The sequence below is a fragment of the Hyperolius riggenbachi genome, chromosome 1 (assembly GCF_040937935.1).
Source record: "Hyperolius riggenbachi isolate aHypRig1 chromosome 1, aHypRig1.pri, whole genome shotgun sequence".
In the NCBI taxonomy this organism is placed as follows: Eukaryota; Metazoa; Chordata; class Amphibia; order Anura; family Hyperoliidae; genus Hyperolius; species Hyperolius riggenbachi.
The window spans coordinates 470,995,008-471,013,078 of record NC_090646.1 but is presented as its reverse complement, the minus strand read 5'-3'; the positions used below and the strand labels follow the sequence as shown (position 1 = coordinate 471,013,078).

Here is an 18,071-nt window from a genome sequence, read left to right as displayed (position 1 = left end):
AATTTCCAAACCGCTGAGGCCCCCTGGGGTGATGGCGCTACGGTGGCATCAGCAGCAGCTGACGTTGAAGGGCATGTGTGCTCCCTGGCCATAGCTGGCGATACATGGCACCGGACACTGCCCCCAGCTGTTTCTGAGGACGAGCTCCCTCTGCTTCTATCATGGAGTCGTCTCCTCCTACTCCTCTCTGACTCCTCCTCTGAACTGTCCCCCTGGTCATCTCCTCTACCGGGAACATATGTGCTATCCGTATAATCGTCATCATAATCCTCCTGGCCAGCTGCGCTTTCCTCAGACACCTCCTCAAGTGCACCAACTTCAGGTGGGCCACCATCATCCCCATCCACACACGTTACGTCCATACTATCGCCACCTAACTCAGACGTATGAGGTGGTGTACCTGCGCCTTCTTGTTGTTGTTGCAGTAGTGGCTGGGTATCAGTGATTTCACCACCACCACCAAATAACTCCTGCGAAGTGTCAAATGCAGCGGATGTGGTGCTTGTTGTAGCGCTGGTGGCTGCGGGAGATGAGGTGTTCTGTGTTAAATACTCAATCACCTCCTCACGATTTTGGGAAGTGATGGCACGTGCCTTCTTCTGAGCACTGTATTTTGGGGCAGGTCCGCATGAAATCACAGCAACACCACCTCGCACAGCCACAGACCTGCCGGTGCCTGGTGGCCTTCCTCTGGGTCTGCCTCTACCTCTTCCTCTACCTGGTTTGTCCATTTTGTCCATCTCGGGGGTATGCTAGCTATATGCAGTGAGGTGGGTTCTCACTCAACACAACAGGTAGTTAGATGCAGTGAGCTGGGTTCACTCAACAGTAAAGGTACTTAAGATGCAGTGAGGTGGGTTCTCACTCAACACAACAGGTAGTTAGATGCAGTGAGGTGGCCAGGTGGGTTCTCACTCAACACAACAGGTAGTTAGATGCAGTGAGCTGGGTTCACTCAACAGTAAAGGTACTTAAGATGCAGTGAGGTGGGTTCTCACTCAACACAACAGGTAGTTAGATGCAGTGAGGTGGCCAGGTGGGTTCACACTAAACACAACAGGTAATTAGATGCAGTGAGCTGGGTTCACTCAACACAAGGCTAGGTATATGCAGTGATGAGGTGGGTTAAGTAAACACAACAGGTACTGGGTAGTTAGATGCAGTGAGCTGGGTTCACTCAACAGTAAAGGTACTTAAGATGCAGTGAGGTGGGTTCTCACTCAACACAACAGGTAGTTAGATGCAGTGAGGTGGCCAGGTGGGTTCACACTCAACACAACAGGTAGTTAGATGCAGTGAGCTGGGTTCACTCAACACCACGCTAGGTATATGCAGTGATGATGTGGGTTAAGTAAACACAACAGGTACTGGGTAGTTAGATGCAGTGAGCTGGGTTCACTGAACAGTATACAGTAAAGGTAATTAAGATGCAGTGAGGTGGGTTCTCACTCAACACAACAGGTAGTTAGACTTAGATGCAGTGAGCTGGGTTCACTCAACACAACGCTAGGTATATGCAGTGATGAGGTGGGTTAAGTAAACACAACAGGTACTGGGTAGTTAGATGCAGTGAGCTGTGTTCACTCAACACAAAGCTAGGTATATGCAGTGATGAGGTGGGTTAAGTAAACACAACAGGTACTGGGGTATATGCAGTACTGGGTAGTACAATGTGCAGCTCCCTGTCACACACACAGGCAGTCAGTCACTGAATGTGCTGGGCTGCTGGCAGTGGCACACACACTATCAATTAGCAAGGCTGTGCATGCAACAAAAGTGTCAGAAAAAAAAATGTACAGGTTGAGCTCTGAAAAGAGCTGTTGCTGGGTGCTTTAAAAGCAATATTAATCAGTCAGGAACAAGCAAAGCAGCCTAGAACCTAACTAATCTGTCCCTAAGAGAAAAAGTCTGCAGCAGCTGTCCCTTTCCTCTCTCTAGCAGGCACACGAGTGACTGTAATGGCCGCCGGAGGCTGCCTTATATAAGGGGGGGTGGGGCTCCAGGGCTTACTGTAGCCTGAATGGCTACAATGTGCCTGCTGACTGTGATGCAGAGGGTCAAAGTTGACCCTCATAGTGCATTATGGGGCGAATCGAACTTCTGGAAAAGTTCGCCTGGCGCAGGCGAACGCGAACCCCCAATGTTCGCCTGGAACCGTTCGCCGGCGAACCGTTCGGTACACCTCTAGTCTAAAGCTGGTCATATGATCTTAATGTGACAATCTTATTATAACTATACAGTATAGGAGCCAATAGAGGGAGAATACTACAAAACTGTAAATTGTAAGATCAAAAATGTATAGTTTTCTGTATTTTAGATAAACCTGATACCTCTGCTGCTTTGTGCCCCTTGTCTGCAGCATCTGCAGTAACATAGGCTGATGCAATTCCATATGTGGCCCAAACTACTACTTTAGGCACCAAGGCACGAAATGACTCTCCAACTTCATTCGCATAGCCTGGAGAAAGAAAGAAAAAGTCATTTTGACACAGCACAATTCCCAAGTAAATTCTATTCCATCATGTCGTCTTAACCTACATGCATACTCTGTGTTCAACTCTCAGAAGCTGAAATATGTTATATCCATAATAATATATTCATGTATTCAAGTGATTCTGAATCCGGTCTGTTGCATTACAGGATAATACCACAGGCCTGATTTACTAAGCTTTTCTTAGACTTCTATTATGTGAAGAAAAAATGGTGATATATTAAATGGCAAAAAATGTCAACACTTGTAATGGTCATACTTAATTGACAGTGATGGATGTTGAAAAGTTAGTGGATTAATGACTACAGGATTGAAGTAATAAACACACCACAGCGAGTACTTTAACCAGCTGAGGCTTTCCTAAGTAATTGTTTCCACCAGCATCTGATAGGCGGTAAATTCACCGCCTGTCAGTTGCTCCCGTCCACCGTCAAGGAACTTATTAGCATGCGGCATGGGTGGGGGCCCCTCATGGAGTTGCATCTGAACACGGCAGTTTTTGCCGCATGGTAACACCGCTGCGTGTCAGTGCCTTGACAAGCATGGTGTTGCAACCACTGCCATTTGGCTGCATTTTCATTTCACCTGAATGGCAGTTTTAAATAGCAAGTATTATCAGCGCACCAATTTGCAGTGTGGTTTACGCCTTGACAAAGGGGAAACCTTTGAGGCCCCTGAAACAATTGTTGGATTTTCTGTAGATACTGGAACAATAGAAAGTGCGCTGTGAGCAGGGGCGTAACTAGAAATCACTGGGCCCCCCTGCAAAGCTTCGGATGGGGGCCCCCCCAACCCAAGTAAAGGTGCCCCCAGTATAGCCAGGTAGTGGTGCCACCCCTCCCCCCCCCCCCACACACACACACACACCTCAGGCTCTCCCTTCAGCATTGACGGCAGCATCAAGCGGTTATGGCGTGGACATACCTCTTTCGCCCTCCATGTGGTGGAGGTTCTTCTCTGTAAGCGCCTGATCCTACTTCTTGATAAACAAGAAGTAGTGTCAGGCACTTACAGAGTAGACCCACTGCCGCATGGAACATGGAAGTATGTCCACGTTCCATTCCCGCTTGATGCTGCCATCAATGCTGGAGGGGGAAGCGCTGACAGGGGAGCCCAAGGTGAGGGAGGTGGGATAGTGGGGCCCCCTTCCCGCCGCTCTGTGTGGCCATTATTCCCCTCATGCGCTGCACCCCGGGTCCCCCGTGGCTGCATCCCTTGCAGCCCCGATAGTTACGCCCCTGGCTGTGAACTGCAAATTGGTGTGCTGATAATATTTGCTAGTGGTACTACCTATACCACTTTATCAAGCACCCTGGAATATTGACGGCGTGCCTACTCTACCATTGGACTTTCGGAATGCCAGTTGTGGGTGGCAGACCGAACAGTAAAGTGTTAAACAAGCAGTTCAGATGACCGTGGAAAGGATTACTGTGAGCATGTACATATGATTGCAAATTAGAGTCTCATCTAGTTTCATAATTATGCAAAAAAAGTGTACTATTACACAAAAACAGGGTTCCAAAGAACTTGCTGGATGATTACATCGTCCAAGCAAGTTCTTTACCACCCAGCCAGGTGATATTTAGAACTGAATTAGGCAGCAAATTTTAGAACTCGCCGGTGCTTAACCCTGGGGACTTCATGAATTGCATACAGCAAAATGAGTCTATTACATGTCTTTACTGGAATTTTGGACCACACTTGCTTTGTCAGCTGCTCCAAGGCTTTCAGATTTGAAGGGTACTGTCTCTTAACTGCTGTTTTTAGACCCCCCCCCCCCCTTTCACCACCCCTTGCCCAGTGACATACTTCCTGCTGGACAGGAAGTATGTCACTGAGATTCCCTGTCGTATTCACATCATTCTGTGCCACACCTGCCAACATATTTGCATTTTCAGTGTCGCCCATTGACTTTTATTACTTCAGCTGTTGCATCATTGTGGAAGTCCAACAGTAACGCACTGTTGACTTTGCAGTGGCTCGTCAGCCGATTGGGAACTTCCGGTGCAACGTGACGAGGTAAGTGTGCTAAGACCCTTTGCCTTGCATTGTTGTTGTGGTACCCTGTGGTAAAACAGGGTAACGCAATACACTCTTGCAAGGCAAGTGTAAAAGGGGCCGCAAAGGAAACCTGAAGTGAGAAGTATATAGAGGCTCCCTTATTTATTTCCTTTTCAACAATGCCAGTTGCCTGGCCGCCCTCCTGATTTATTTGGCTGCAGTAGTGTCTGAATAACAACAGAAACAAGCATGCAGCTAATCTTGTCAGATCTGACAAGAATGTCAGAAGCAACTGACCTGCTGCATGCTGGTTCAGGGTCTATGGCTGAAAGTATTAGAGGCAGAGGACCAGCAGGATAGCCAGGTAACTGGTATTGCTTAAAAGCAAATAAATATGGCAGCCTCATCCCTCTCACTTAAGTTGTCCTTTAAGACTATACTTTCAGGGATCGTCGCTATAGATTTTGTCTATGGAGATGTGCTCTAAAGTATAGTTTCCCAACCCGGTCCTCAGGGCCCACCAACAGTACATGTTTTGCAGAAAACCAAACACAATCACAGGTGGGGTAATTAGTTTCTCAGCAGAGTTGATTAACTACCTTTGTGGATTTCCACAAAACATGCACTGGTGGGCCTTGAGGACAGAGTTGGGGAACACTACTCTAAAGCAGAGGTAGGGAACCTTGGCTCTCCAGCTGTGATAAAACTACAAATCCCAGCATGCATTTGCCTTTATTAATCATGGCTGTGGCTGTCAGAATCCTGCAATGCATTATGGGACTTGTAGTTCCTTAACAGCTGGAGAGCCAAGGTTCCCTACCCCTGCTCTAAAGTGTAAAAACTTGCAAGCAGTGGCTGGATAGTGCTCTGCCTCTGCCACAGGAGACCAGGGTTCGAATCTCGGCTCTTCCTGTTCAGTAAGCCAGCACCTATTCAGTGAGGAGACCTAAGGCAAGACTCCCTAACACTGCTACTGCCTACAGAGCGCATCCTAGTTGCTGCAGCTCTGGCGATTTAAGTACGGCAAGAGAAAAGCGCAATATAAATGTTCTGTGTGTGTGTGTGTGTATATATGTGGCCTGAGGATGATCTAGAGCAAGCCTGGGCAAACTTTGCGTGCCCCTTGCAGCATTCTGCAGACCACGGGCCGCATTCCTATCATTCCTGGGCTCCTCCTCTCTTTCCCCCTCCCTCCCGCAAGAGTGCGATTAGCGGGGGGTTAAGTCACCTACTCGCTGCTTCCTGCGTTGTGTCTCCATGACAACAGGGCATCTTGTGACATGTATCACACGCTGTCAGCCAGCATGTAATACGCTGCCACGTCCCAAAGGCGTCATGTGACACCCTGTTGCCATGGAGTTGTGATACAGGAAGGAGCGAGTAGGTGAATTTCAACCCCCACTAATCGCCTGCTCGTGACTCTGCAGGGAGGGAGGAGGAAAGAGAGGAATCCGGCCACCTATCAGCAGGCCGGATGTACTGCGCCGTATCTGGCCCATGGGCCGTAGTTTGGCCAGTGCTAATCTAGAGGTTTGTCAGACCCTCCTCCAATTTACCGCTGTTTGCTTGGGACCATCTTCTTTTGCAAATGTGCTCCCATCCAAGTGAGGCCACACTGCACAGGCGTAGGAACGGCCTGCACAGCATCACAAAGATGCTTGTGCACGGAGTAAAGAGCGGTGCACAAGCAATTCCATGCTACTGCACAAGTACACAGACAGGAGCATGGACAAGAACATATTCAACAAGGCTTGTTCAATATGTTCAAGGGGTCCCAGTGCTAGAGTGGCAAGGTAGAGGAGAATGAAGAAAGCTTCTGGACTATCCAAAGGCTTCCCACTACTAAGGTATGTGTGCAATTTTATTTTTTACTTCATGTACCCTTGAATAGCATGACCCTGGTCTTTTTAAGTGAGAACTGTTTCTGCTCAACTGACTGAGGTTTCTACAGGTGTGTGACTCAAAAGCAACTAAAGCTCAGCATGACTGCGTGGCTACTTGAATTGGTTATTAGGGAATGAAGATGGTAGCCTCTGTATTCCTCTCTTACACGTCAGTCAGGACTACACAGTTTTCGATCTACCTACAGAAAAATGAGCATGGGGTGAACCTGAATTAATCAGGTTCAGAAGCCAATGATTTTAGTTTCTGAATCTGTTTACCCTCCCAACAAATTTGGCTCAGTCCCTACAGTTTGCCACTTACCACAGTAGGTGGAAACTTCTGCATGATTCAGAGGCGTTCCCAATCCTCCAAGACCTCTTTGCTTATCTTCATGGCCATGGAGCTGCGAGCACCTGTGCAGTATCTATAACTATTAAGAGTGTAGACTATCCACTGATGGCTGGTACACACCATGCAATTTCCCATCAGATCAAGGGTTGAATTGATAATTTTTGATAGGTCTGATCAGGTTCATTTTTCCAATCAATTCTGGACACATCTATCCAAAAATCGACTGGAAACCTGATCAGATCAGCCAGAAATTATCAATTCAGTGGGAAATTACATGGTGTGTACCAGGCATAAAAGAAAAAAGTTCTGGTCTGGATGTCCTTTTATTAAAGAGACACTAAAGCGGAAAAAAAAATATGATATAGTGAATTGGTTGTGTACTATGAATAATTACTAGAAGATTAGCAGCAAAGAAAATATTCTCACTTTTATTTTCAGGTAGATAGTGTTTTTTCTAACATTGTATCATTCTATAATATGTGCAGATTACACAACACGCAGCATTCAAAATGAGTCTTTCAGAGCAGTCTGTGAAGTAATGACCTCTCCTCTAGCAGAGGAAAAGTAAATAGTCCAGGAACAGTTGAGATAATAAAAGTCAGATAACAGCCCTCTCCAGGACTAACTTAGTCGGAGAGCTTAAAGTGAACCTGAGGTGTGTTTAAAGAATGTTATCTGCATACAGAGGCTGGATCTGCCTATACAGCCCAGCCTCTGTTGCTATCCCAAACCCCACTAAGGTCCCCCTGCACTCTGCAATCCCTCATAAATCACAGCCATGCTGTGAGGCTGTGTTTACATCTGTAGTGTCAGTCTCAGCTGCTCCCCCGCCTCCTGCATAGCTCCGGTCCATGCCCACATCCCTTCCCTCCAATCAGCAGGGAGGGAAGGGATGCAGGCGGGGACTGGAGTTCTGCAGGAGGCGGGCAGAGCAGCAGACTGACACTATAGAGATAAACACAGCCAGCTCTGACAAGCTGTTTGTCAGCAGCGTGGCTGTGATTTATGAGTGATTGCAGAGTGCAGGGGGACCTTAGGGGGGGTTTGGGATAGCAACAGAGGCTGGGCTGTATAGGCAGATCCAGCCTCTGTATGCAGATAATATTCTTCAAACCCACCTCAGGTTCTCTTTAATGGCTTGTTTGCATAGAGATAACTGGAGTTTCTCAACTCTTCCTGTACTGGAAACAATTACACTGATGTATCTGATCTTAATGTTTTATTTCTTAGCTTAGCTGTGCTACACATACAAATCATAATATCATCATTTTTTTTTTCGCTTCAGTATCTCTTTAAATTCCCCATAGATTCTATATACAGTAGTTTTAGTAAGCAGTGACATTGAGCAGACTTTCCAACTTTGAAAGTCATTGGAACTCAACTGACAACATAAAGTGGTAAAGTCATCTATGAGAAATGGACAGCAAGATATGCAAGGACCGACTTACCCAAGTACCTGACCCACGTGTCCCTGTAGAGGTCAGGCTTAGTGGCTGCAGAGTGCTGCTCAGAATGCTGTGCCATGCCCGATCACTGGGAGCACTCAGGGACAGGAAGGACACTGCAGTCAGGGACTGTCACACAAGAGAATGACACAGGCGCGCAGACCTCTACGTGTGTCCAGGGCGCTGTACCGTGTACTGTTTACACTAGCAATACCCAGAATAGACTGTACTCTATAAAGCGCTCATTCAGCTCGCTTCATCAATGCTCGGCTACACGACAACCTCCGAAGTGACGCAATCCTCCATGTAACTCCCATGTCTCTTTACAGAGAGAGCAGAACGGCTTCTATTCTGTACCTTGAAGGAGCTGATAAGTTGCAAGACAGGATCGCCGTTTACGCGACGGGCTCAGGTTGGAAATTGTGAGACATTCCCAGCAGTGTCCTGTCTGTGCCAGACCACCCAATGAATGGACACTGCTGGCGTCACGTGACTTCCCCCGGGGTCTCCTAGTTTAAAGATAGTTGCTGCGACGAGGAAGAGGTTTACTGCCCGTATGTATCTGGTTACTGTTCTGTTGTAATCTGTAACTGACAGTGCGGCCCCGGAAATGACTGCTGACAGTCTTTAGAGCTGCTTTGGAGTTTTACATTTCGGGCAAAGGAAGTCATTCCTCCCAACTCTTCAAAATAGGACAGAAGAACAACTATAAAGCAAACAATATGTAGGTGAAAATATTCTAGTTGGGACATGGGAAATTCAAGAGCAAAATTATTATCATTAAGTATTTCTATATCTCTGACATCTTCCGCAGCACTTTACATAGGACAGTCATGTCTGTCCCTCAGAGGAGCTCACAATCTAATCTAGGCATGGGCAAACTTGGCCCTCCAGCTGTTAAAGGACTTCCGAGGCCAAAACGAAGAAAATTACACTTTACCTTTTTCTTAGCAGAATCCACGGAGGACGCCCTGCGCGTCCTCCGCTCCATTCCGCCGTCAGTGTATGCCTTTTCGTTCCCCCAGGGCTTGCCCCGACCCCAACGGGTCGCATCAATGCCACCCCTAAGATGGCCGCCGCCTTGATCCGCGGCTGCGCAGTACCCTTTGCCGCGATTGCGACTGCGCAGCCTTTAGCCCGCCTCCCGCCGCACACTTCAGGAGGATGCCGGGACCCATACGCGGCGGGAGGCGGGCTAAAGGCTGCGCAGTCGCAATCGCGGCAAAGGGTACTGTGCAGCCGCGGATCAAGGCGGCGGCCATCTTAGGGGTGGCATCGATGCGACCCGTTCGGTGGGGTCGGGGCAAGCCCTGGGGGAACGAAAAGGCCTACACTGACGGCGGAACGGAGCGAAGGACGCGCAGGGCGTCCTCCGTAGATTCTGCAAAGAAAAAGGTAAAGTGTAATTTTCTTCGTTTTGGCCTCGGAAGTCCTTTAAGGAACTACAAATCCCACGATGCATTTGCCTTTATGAGTCATGACTGTGGCTGACAGACTCCTGCAATGCATTGTGGGACTTTTAGTTCCTCAACAGCTGGAGGGCCAAGTTTGCCCATGCCTGATCTAATCACTACCGTAGTTCTATGTCCTTTGGGGTGTATGGCCAATTTTGGGGGAAGCCAATTAACTTATCTGTATGTTTTTGGGATGTCAGGGGAAACCTGAGAGCCCGGGGGAAAACCCACACAGTAAAAGCCAATTTTCATGCATCTGCAGAATTTGTAGTGGTCAGAAAAAAATACAGTACAGGAAAATCACACTGCACTGTAAGCAAAAGCATAATTTAGCAGTTGTAAGTATTTGTAATGTGTAAGTAGTTGCAGTGTATAAATAATACATGAAGATATGTAGGCTTGCAAGAGGGATTTGGGCAATGGCGTAGCAATAGGGGTTGCCGAGCGACCGCATCGGGGCCCTTGGGCTAGAGGGGCCCACCCCTCAAACACAGTATTAGCTCTTTATTGGTCCTGTGCTGATAATCACTTCTATGGTTGATTTGAATAGTAGTGATTGTTAACACGCAGTTTCCCATCCCCTTTTTGCACCTTTGACATTAGGCAATGCGTATGGCTGTGCAGTCGAGACACAAGCGCACTCGATCGCACTGTATCTGTGTGCCGTGCATTGCGCTGGTGATCCCATTAATTAGTGAATGGGATTAGCGATGCGTTTTGCCAAAAATGCTTGCAGCAGTGCGATAGCACATCGCACTGCTGCATAGAGCACACGTCAGAAGTGCTCACTATGTTGATCGCACACTATACGGGCTGCTGTAATGCGCACAGCTGTGCATATTGTGTGAACGAGGCCTTACTCTGCCCCCACCTTTTTTGCTGAAGTGACTTATGACGAGAAAATCACTAGGCACATACCAGGAATCGCGACTGCAAATCGCTACAAAAGCGATAAGCATTTGCGATTACAGTTAGCGAATTTTGGTGAGATGTAGCCCTTAAAGTCGAAACTCAGGATCAAAATAAGATGCCTAACTGAAGGGGTGGAAGCCCCAGGATCCTATTGAGGCTTCCCTCTGTGGTCCGATGTCCCCCATTGCTGAGCGCGGCCCCTCTCCACATCGGGGGCCACTTAGCTCCTCTTCTTGCAATGTGGCCACGCAGTAGACAAGCGAGCACAGCTGCGCATGCGCAGGAGTACAGAGCCCACGACTCTGGCTTGCTGTGCATGTGAGGGAGGGTTCGCGAGCCTATTGCATGGCCATGCTGCAAGAAGAGGAGCTGCGCGGCCCAATATATGATCGCTAATCTTCCGGGGACGGCGCTCAACGACTGGGGACAACCTAGCAGGGAGGGAAGCCTCAATAGGATCCTGAGGCTTCCCTCTCTTTAGGTAGGTATCTCAATTTGTACCGAGCTTCGGATTGGGTACACTTTAATGCAGAGCTGCCCAATAGGTCGATCGCAATCTACTGGTAGATACCTATACTGAGGCACATATACCTAGCTAACCTATACTGAAGGCACATATACCTAGCTAACCTATACTGAAGGCACATATACCTAGCAAACCTATACCGAAGGCACAAATACCTAGCTAACCTATACTGAAGGGACCTATACCTAACTACCTTTCCGGGGGGGGGGGGGAGGAGGGAAAGTACCTAATGTTGGCCATACACATCAATCTCTCCCGACGGCCCCAATGATACAAAAGGCCGATACAGGACAAAGTTCATTCCTTCATCCTCTTCTTGGTCATTCTCCATTAACAGATCTTCGAGTACCTGTAAGATCTCCTCATCAGTGGGGTTCAACTGCACCTGAGGGCAAAACCCAGAGTGCTTGAATCATCATCCCCTATCATTTGAGAGAGGGAGGAGGAAAAATCTAAATTAACGTTGGATCATGGCCCCTCAATTTGTGCCTTCAGGTGAGTTAGGCTAAGCCCATCCACTCCTCACTATGTTGGCTCTTTTAGAGCATGTAGGTCGATACAGCCCTTTCCCACAGTCCCAGGCTCTACCCTAGAGCACTTCTTTGAATGCACCCTGAGAGATATAAAAGCAGAGATTTATGACAACACGGAATCCAATCTTACTCTGGAGGAGAAAAGAGCATTGGGATGGCTAAAGAGGAACCGTGAGGTGGTACGCAGAAAAGCAGATAAAGGGGGAAACCTCGTTATGTCCAGTGCACAATATTGCACTGAAGCTATGAGACAACTGAATGATAGGGAGACTAATAACCTGTAACGATTGGTGTCAGCAAGGACAGATTTTCTGATTATTGGTGATCTGTAGTATCACCAATAATACAGACGCTATACCTGATTATGTGGTGATCTGCAGAATCACCAATAATGCGGGTATAGCAAGACACAGGACAACCAGGTGTAAGATAAGTGTTTGGTGCAACAGTAACTCTAGATAGAGATATCCCCTTTCCCAGAGGAGCTGGTAGAGGGAGGTGTCTCTATAGAACACTGGAACAGTACTCCAGCAAGCTGGAGACGCAGATGAAGTAGTGATCGGTTCACCCGAGGAGCGGGTGATGCACAGTAAAACAGAAGGTACTTATCACCCAAGGAGCAGGTGATTCAGACCGTACTGAAGCTATCAACCTGAGGAGCAGGTGATTAAGACTGTACTGCAGCTATCAACCTGAGGAGCAGGTGATTAAGACTTTACTGCAGCTATCAAACTGAGGAGCAGGTGATTAGGACTGGACTGCAGCTATCAACCTGAGGAGCAGGTGATTACTATACTGAGAATCCCTCACCAGAACTAAGCTCACTGGTGAGGGCAGGAGAGTCAGACAAGCAGATTCGGCAACACACGAACAGATACGGTACAAAGACAGAAGACTAAATTAGAGTAAGGTTCAAGCTGAGTCGGCAATAAGATCAGATAGGCATAGGCACAGAATCAGAAGGCAGAAGAGTAGTCAAGGCTAGCAGAGGGTCATAACAAATAATACAATACAATTAGTACTTTAAGCTATCAACAGAATCTGGCTAAGTGTGGATCCCCAGCTCCTGCTGGTTCTAGCACACTTTGGGATCTGACTAAGGTCTGAGTGCTAACACGTAGCATTTGCAACAGCAGACGAAGAGCAACTGACATGCAGGTCCTATATATACTAAGAGCGCTCCACAGCGCCGCCCCAGTCACTCAGCCAATCCGGAGCACTGCTGGAGTCAGCTGACCGGCTGATCAGCTGACTCCCCTTCTACTCGCACAAAGGTCCTGTTGCCTGGCGCGCGCGCGTAGCTTTCAGTCTATGTGCAACTGAGGGACCGGGCAAAACTCCAACATGTAACTGTGCAGCAATAGCCGCCGGCTGAGACGCGGAGACAGCCGCCATGCCGCTCACTACCGTGGCGGCATCTTCGCTATCTATTACAGTACCCCCCCCCCCCCCCCCCCCCGAGGAGTGGACCCCAGACACTTCTTACCCGGCTTCTCAGGGTGTAACTCGTGAAACTCGTTTTTTTAGCTCCTTGGCATGCATGCGGCAAACCGGCATCCAAGTTCTCTCTTCCAGGCCATACCCCTTCCAATGGACCAGGTACTGTACAGAATTCTGCACTAATCGAGAATCTAAACTCTTCTCGATCTCATACTCCGGTTGGCCGTCAATCATCACAGGGGGGGGGGGGGGGAGCGGGAGAGGAATCCACATGCACAGCAGGCTTCAGCAAAGAAACATGAAATGATCTCACACCTCTCATGCTAGCTGGGAGATCAATCACATATGTCATATCATTAATCTTTCTTAACACAGAATATGGGCCTACAAATTTGGGTCCTAACTTAGGTGATGGTTGCTTTAACGCCAGATGCCGAGTAGACACCCACACCATGTCTCCTGGGGAAAACGTCCACTCTACAGACCGCCTCTTATCCGCCTGTTTTTTCTCTGAGTCTGGAAGGCTTTTTCCCAGATTCCTTTTAACTAGCACCCAAATCTCCTTTAATACCCTTTGCCAATCCTCTAGAGCTGGAAAAGGAGAAGATGCCACTGGTATTGGAAAAAATTTGGGAGATCTCCCTGAAACCACCTGGAAAGGAGAAAAACCTGAAGAGGAACTCTTCAGATTATTATGTGCAAATTCTGCAAATGGCAGGAATGTTACCCAATCTGACTGTGCATCTGCCACATAACACCTAAGAAATTGCTCCAGGGACGGGTTAACCCTTTCGGTCTGTCCATTGGTCTGTGGGTGGTAGCCTGATGAAAATGACAGGTCCATACCGAGCTGGTGGCAAAAGGCTCTCCAGAATTTAGACACAAACTGGACTCCCCTATCTGACACCACATTCTCTGGAATGCCATGCAGCCGGAAAATGTGCTGAATGAAGAGATCAGCCAAATCCTGGGCTGAGGGGAGTCCTTTCAACGGGACGAAATGAGCCATTTTACTGAACCTATCAACTACCACCCAGATGACCGTCTTGCCCTCAGACCTGGGGAGTTCTCCTACAAAGTCCATAGACAAATGAGTCCATGGTTCATTTGGCACTGGTAAAGGTTGTAGCGTACCTACTGGTGCTTGACGAGAGGGCTTATTTATGGCACACACAGAGCACTCTCTCACAAACTCTTTGCAATCAAGTGCCAACGAAGGCCACCATACACATCTGGCCAGTAGGTCCTGAGTTCGAGCAGCCCCGGGATGCCCTGCATTCTGATGGGCATGAAACAATTGTAGGAGTTGTAAGTGAAAGGAAAGTGGCACAAACAGAACCCCCTCGGGCTTCCCTTCTGGGATATCCTGCTGGTAAGGCCCTAGGGTAACCGCCCAATCCTGCCAGGTTTTCGTGGCTGCCACCACCAGTCTTTGAGGTAAGATGGTTTCAGGGGTGGATGGCTGAACTGTCTCGGGCTCAAAACACCTAGATAATGCATCTGCTTTGACATTCTTACTTCCCGGTGTATACGTTATAACAAATCTGAACCTTGAAAAGAACAACAGCGAGCTTGTCGGGGGCTAAGTCTTTTGGCCCCATCGATGTACTCCAAATTTTTATGATCAGTATAGACCGTGATCGTATGTTCTGCCCCTTCAAGCCAATGGCGCCATTCTTCAAGGGCTAGCTTAATGGCCAAGAGCTCCCGATTGCCAATATCGTAGTTCCTCTCGGCTGGAGAGAACCTACGAGAAAAGAAGGCACAGGGATGTAGTTTGCCTTGAAGGCCAGAGCGCTGAGACAGTACAGCCCCAACCCCAATCTCTGATGCATCCACCTCAACAATGAAGGGGAAGGTGACATCCACGTGTCTCAAAATGGGAGCAGAACAAAATAACTTTTAACGTAGCAAAGGCAGACTGTGCCTCTGCTGACCAATGGTAAGTGTCAGCCCCTTTCTTGGTAAGGTTGGTGAGGGGTGACACTACAGAAGAAAACCCTTTGATGAACTTCCTGTAGTAATTGGCGAAGCCCAGAAATCTTTGGAGTGCCTTCATTTCTACAGGTTGAGGCCACTCCAATACAGCAGAGCCTTTTTCAGGATCCATGGAGAGACCTGAAGTGGAAATAACATATCCCAAGAAAGGGACTTTAGTGACTTCGAAAAGGCATTTCTCTAACTTCGCATAGAACGAGTTCTGCCTCAATTTTCTTAAAACGAACTTCACGTGTTTCCAATGTTCTGTTAGATTGGGGGAGAAAATCAGTATATCATCCAGATACACTAACACAAATTTTCCCAGAACTTCCCTAAAGACTTCATTGATCAACTCTTGGAAGATGGCAGGGGCATTACACAACTCGAAGGGCATGACCAGATACTCGTAGAGCCCATCGGGCGTGTTGAATGCCGTCTTCCATTCATCACCGTCCCTAATGTGTACAAGGTTGTATGCCCCTCGTAGATCTAACTTAGAGAAGATACTGGCATTGGTCACTTGAGCAAACAAATCGTCAATCAAAGGCAGTGGATAACGGTTCTTTACTGTGATCTTATTTAACCCCCCTATAGTCAATACAAGGTCGAAGCCCACCGTCCTTTTTCTGTACAAAAAAGAACCCAGCCCCTGCTGGTGACCGGGAAGGACGGATAAAGCCCTTGGCCAAGTTATCCTTAATGTATTCCTGCATAGCCAGCTTCTCTGGCCCCGAAAGATTATAGAGATGACCTCTAGGGGGCATACAACCTGATCTTAACTCTATGGGACAGTCGAAACTCCGGTGTGGTGGGAGTTTCTCTGCTGATTTTGGACAAAATACGTCAGAAAATTCTGTGTACTGCATTGGCACCCCTTTCAACTGAACCTTGGTGGCGTAAACAGCAACTTTCTCCAAACAATGATGATGACAATGGGCTGACCAGCTCTGTAGCTGACCTGAAGCCCAGTCGATCTGAGGAGAGTGTAGTTGTAACCAGGGCATATCGAGGATTATGGTAGAGGTTGCCATTTGCAGGACAAAGAACTGTAGTTTCTCCTTATGTAGAACCTCTATTTCACACAACAACAAGGGAGTCTGGGAAAGAGGCTGTCTACACTGTAACGGAGAGTCATCTACCGCCGTGATCAGAATCTGACGGTCTAACGGGAGTAAGGAAATCCCCAATCTTTTGACAAAGTCATAATCTATAAAATTGGCTGCAGAACCTGAGTCTACGAATGCCTCTGTGGGCGTGGCCCGATCCTCCCAGGTAATGGAGCAAGCGATTATTATTTAGAGGTACCAACGGCTCGCCTAGGGCATTACCTCTGACTACACCTAGGCGGCAGCGTTTCCCGACTTTTGAGGGCAATTCTGGACAATGTGACCCTCCTCAGCACAATATAAACAGAGTCTTTCTGACCTTCTGCGATTCTTTTCCACTTGCGTTAACCTAGAATGACCGATTTGCATCGGTTCATCCTGCGGTGACGAGGGTGGAGGCGTAGGAAATAGATCTTACAGCGTTTTTCCCACGGGTTAGTTTTTGATAGCGAAGGCGGTGATCAACCCGCACCACCAATGAAATTGCCTCGTCTAGGGATTTAGGCTCAGGATGCCCTAGCATCAGATCAGAAACTGCATCGGACAATCCTGACAGGAAACAGTCTAATAACGCATACGTTCCCCATATAGCTGATACAGCCCACCTCCTAAACTCTGCGGCATAAACCTCCACCGGATTACGACCCTGCCTGAGAGTCTTTAGTTTCCTCTCAGCCGTGATAGCAATATCCGGATCATCGTTAATAACGGCCATGGCCTTAAAAAACTCCTGAACTGAGGATAAAGCCTCATTCTCTGAGTGCAGACAATATGCCCATGTTTGTGAATCTCCTGACAAAAGGGTCTTTATAAACGTTACCCTCTGGTTCTAAGATCCTGACAGATTAGGCCTCAACTCAAAATAGGATAGCACGCGATTTCTGAAATTCTGAAAGTCAGATCTATGTCCAGAAAACTTTTCGGGTACGGACATGCGAAGGTCCGTGACTGAAGGGGATCGCACTGTATCAATAGTCGTTTGAAGTACCTGAACTGTCCCAGACAGTTGAGTGATCTGAGTCTGTTGGGTATTGATCACCCCGGTAAGATTGTTTACCGCGGTGGTCAGGACTTCAACCTGACTACGCAGTGCATCCATAATGTTTGGTCTGCTGTTCTGTAACGATTGGTGTCAGCAAGGACAGATTTTCTGATTATTGGTGATCTGCAGTATCACCAATAATACAGACGCTATACCTGATTATGTGGTGATCTGCAGAATCACCAATAATGCGGGTATAGCAAGACACAGGACAACCAGGTCTAAGATAAGTGTTTGGTGCAACAGTAAATCTAGATAGAGATATCCCCTTTCCCAGAGGAGCTGGTAGAGGGAGGTATCTCTATAGAACACTGGAACAGTACTCCAGCAAGCTGGAGACGCAGATGAAGTAGTGATCGGTTCACCCGAGGAGCGGGTGATGCACAGTAAGACAGAAGGTACTTATCACCCGAGGAGCGGGTGATTCAGACCACACTGAAGCTATCAACCTGAGAAGCAGGTGATTAAGACTGTACTGCAGCTATCAACCTGAGGAGCAGTTGATTAAGACTGTACTGCAGCTATCAACCTGAGGAGCAGGTGATTAAGACTGTACTGCAGCTATCAACCTGAGGAGCAAGTGATTAAGACTGGACTGCAGCTATCAACCTGAGGAGCAGGTGAATACTATACTGAGAATCCCTCACCAGAACTAAGCTCACTGGTGAGGGCAGGAGAGTCAGACAAGCAGATTCGGCAACACACGGACAGATACGGTACAAAGACAGAAGACTAAATCAGAGTAAGGTTCAAGCTGAGTCGGCAATAAGATCAGATAGGCATAGGCACAGAATTAGAAGGCAGAAGAGTAGTCAAGGCTAGCAGAGGGTCATAACAAATAATACAATACAATTAGTACTTTAAGCTATCAACAGAATCTGGCTAAGTGTGGATCCCCAGCTCCTG

At 47.8% G+C, this 18,071-nt stretch overlaps 1 protein-coding gene across 1 annotated transcript in view; it reads right to left on the bottom strand.

Annotated features, from left to right (window-relative positions):
• The window catches only part of MTFP1 (mitochondrial fission process 1), a 37,528-nt gene extending 28,753 nt beyond the window's left edge, over positions 1-8,775 (bottom strand). Inside the window, exons 1-2 of the mRNA XM_068271499.1 lie at positions 8,176-8,775; positions 2,331-2,458 (exon numbers count right to left, since the gene is read on the bottom strand). Of these exons, the coding sequence (XP_068127600.1) occupies positions 2,331-2,458; positions 8,176-8,251 (204 nt within the window). The 5' untranslated portion in view covers positions 8,252-8,775. The remainder of the gene's footprint in view (positions 1-2,330; positions 2,459-8,175) is intronic.
• Positions 8,776-18,071: the final 9,296 nt, after the last annotated feature.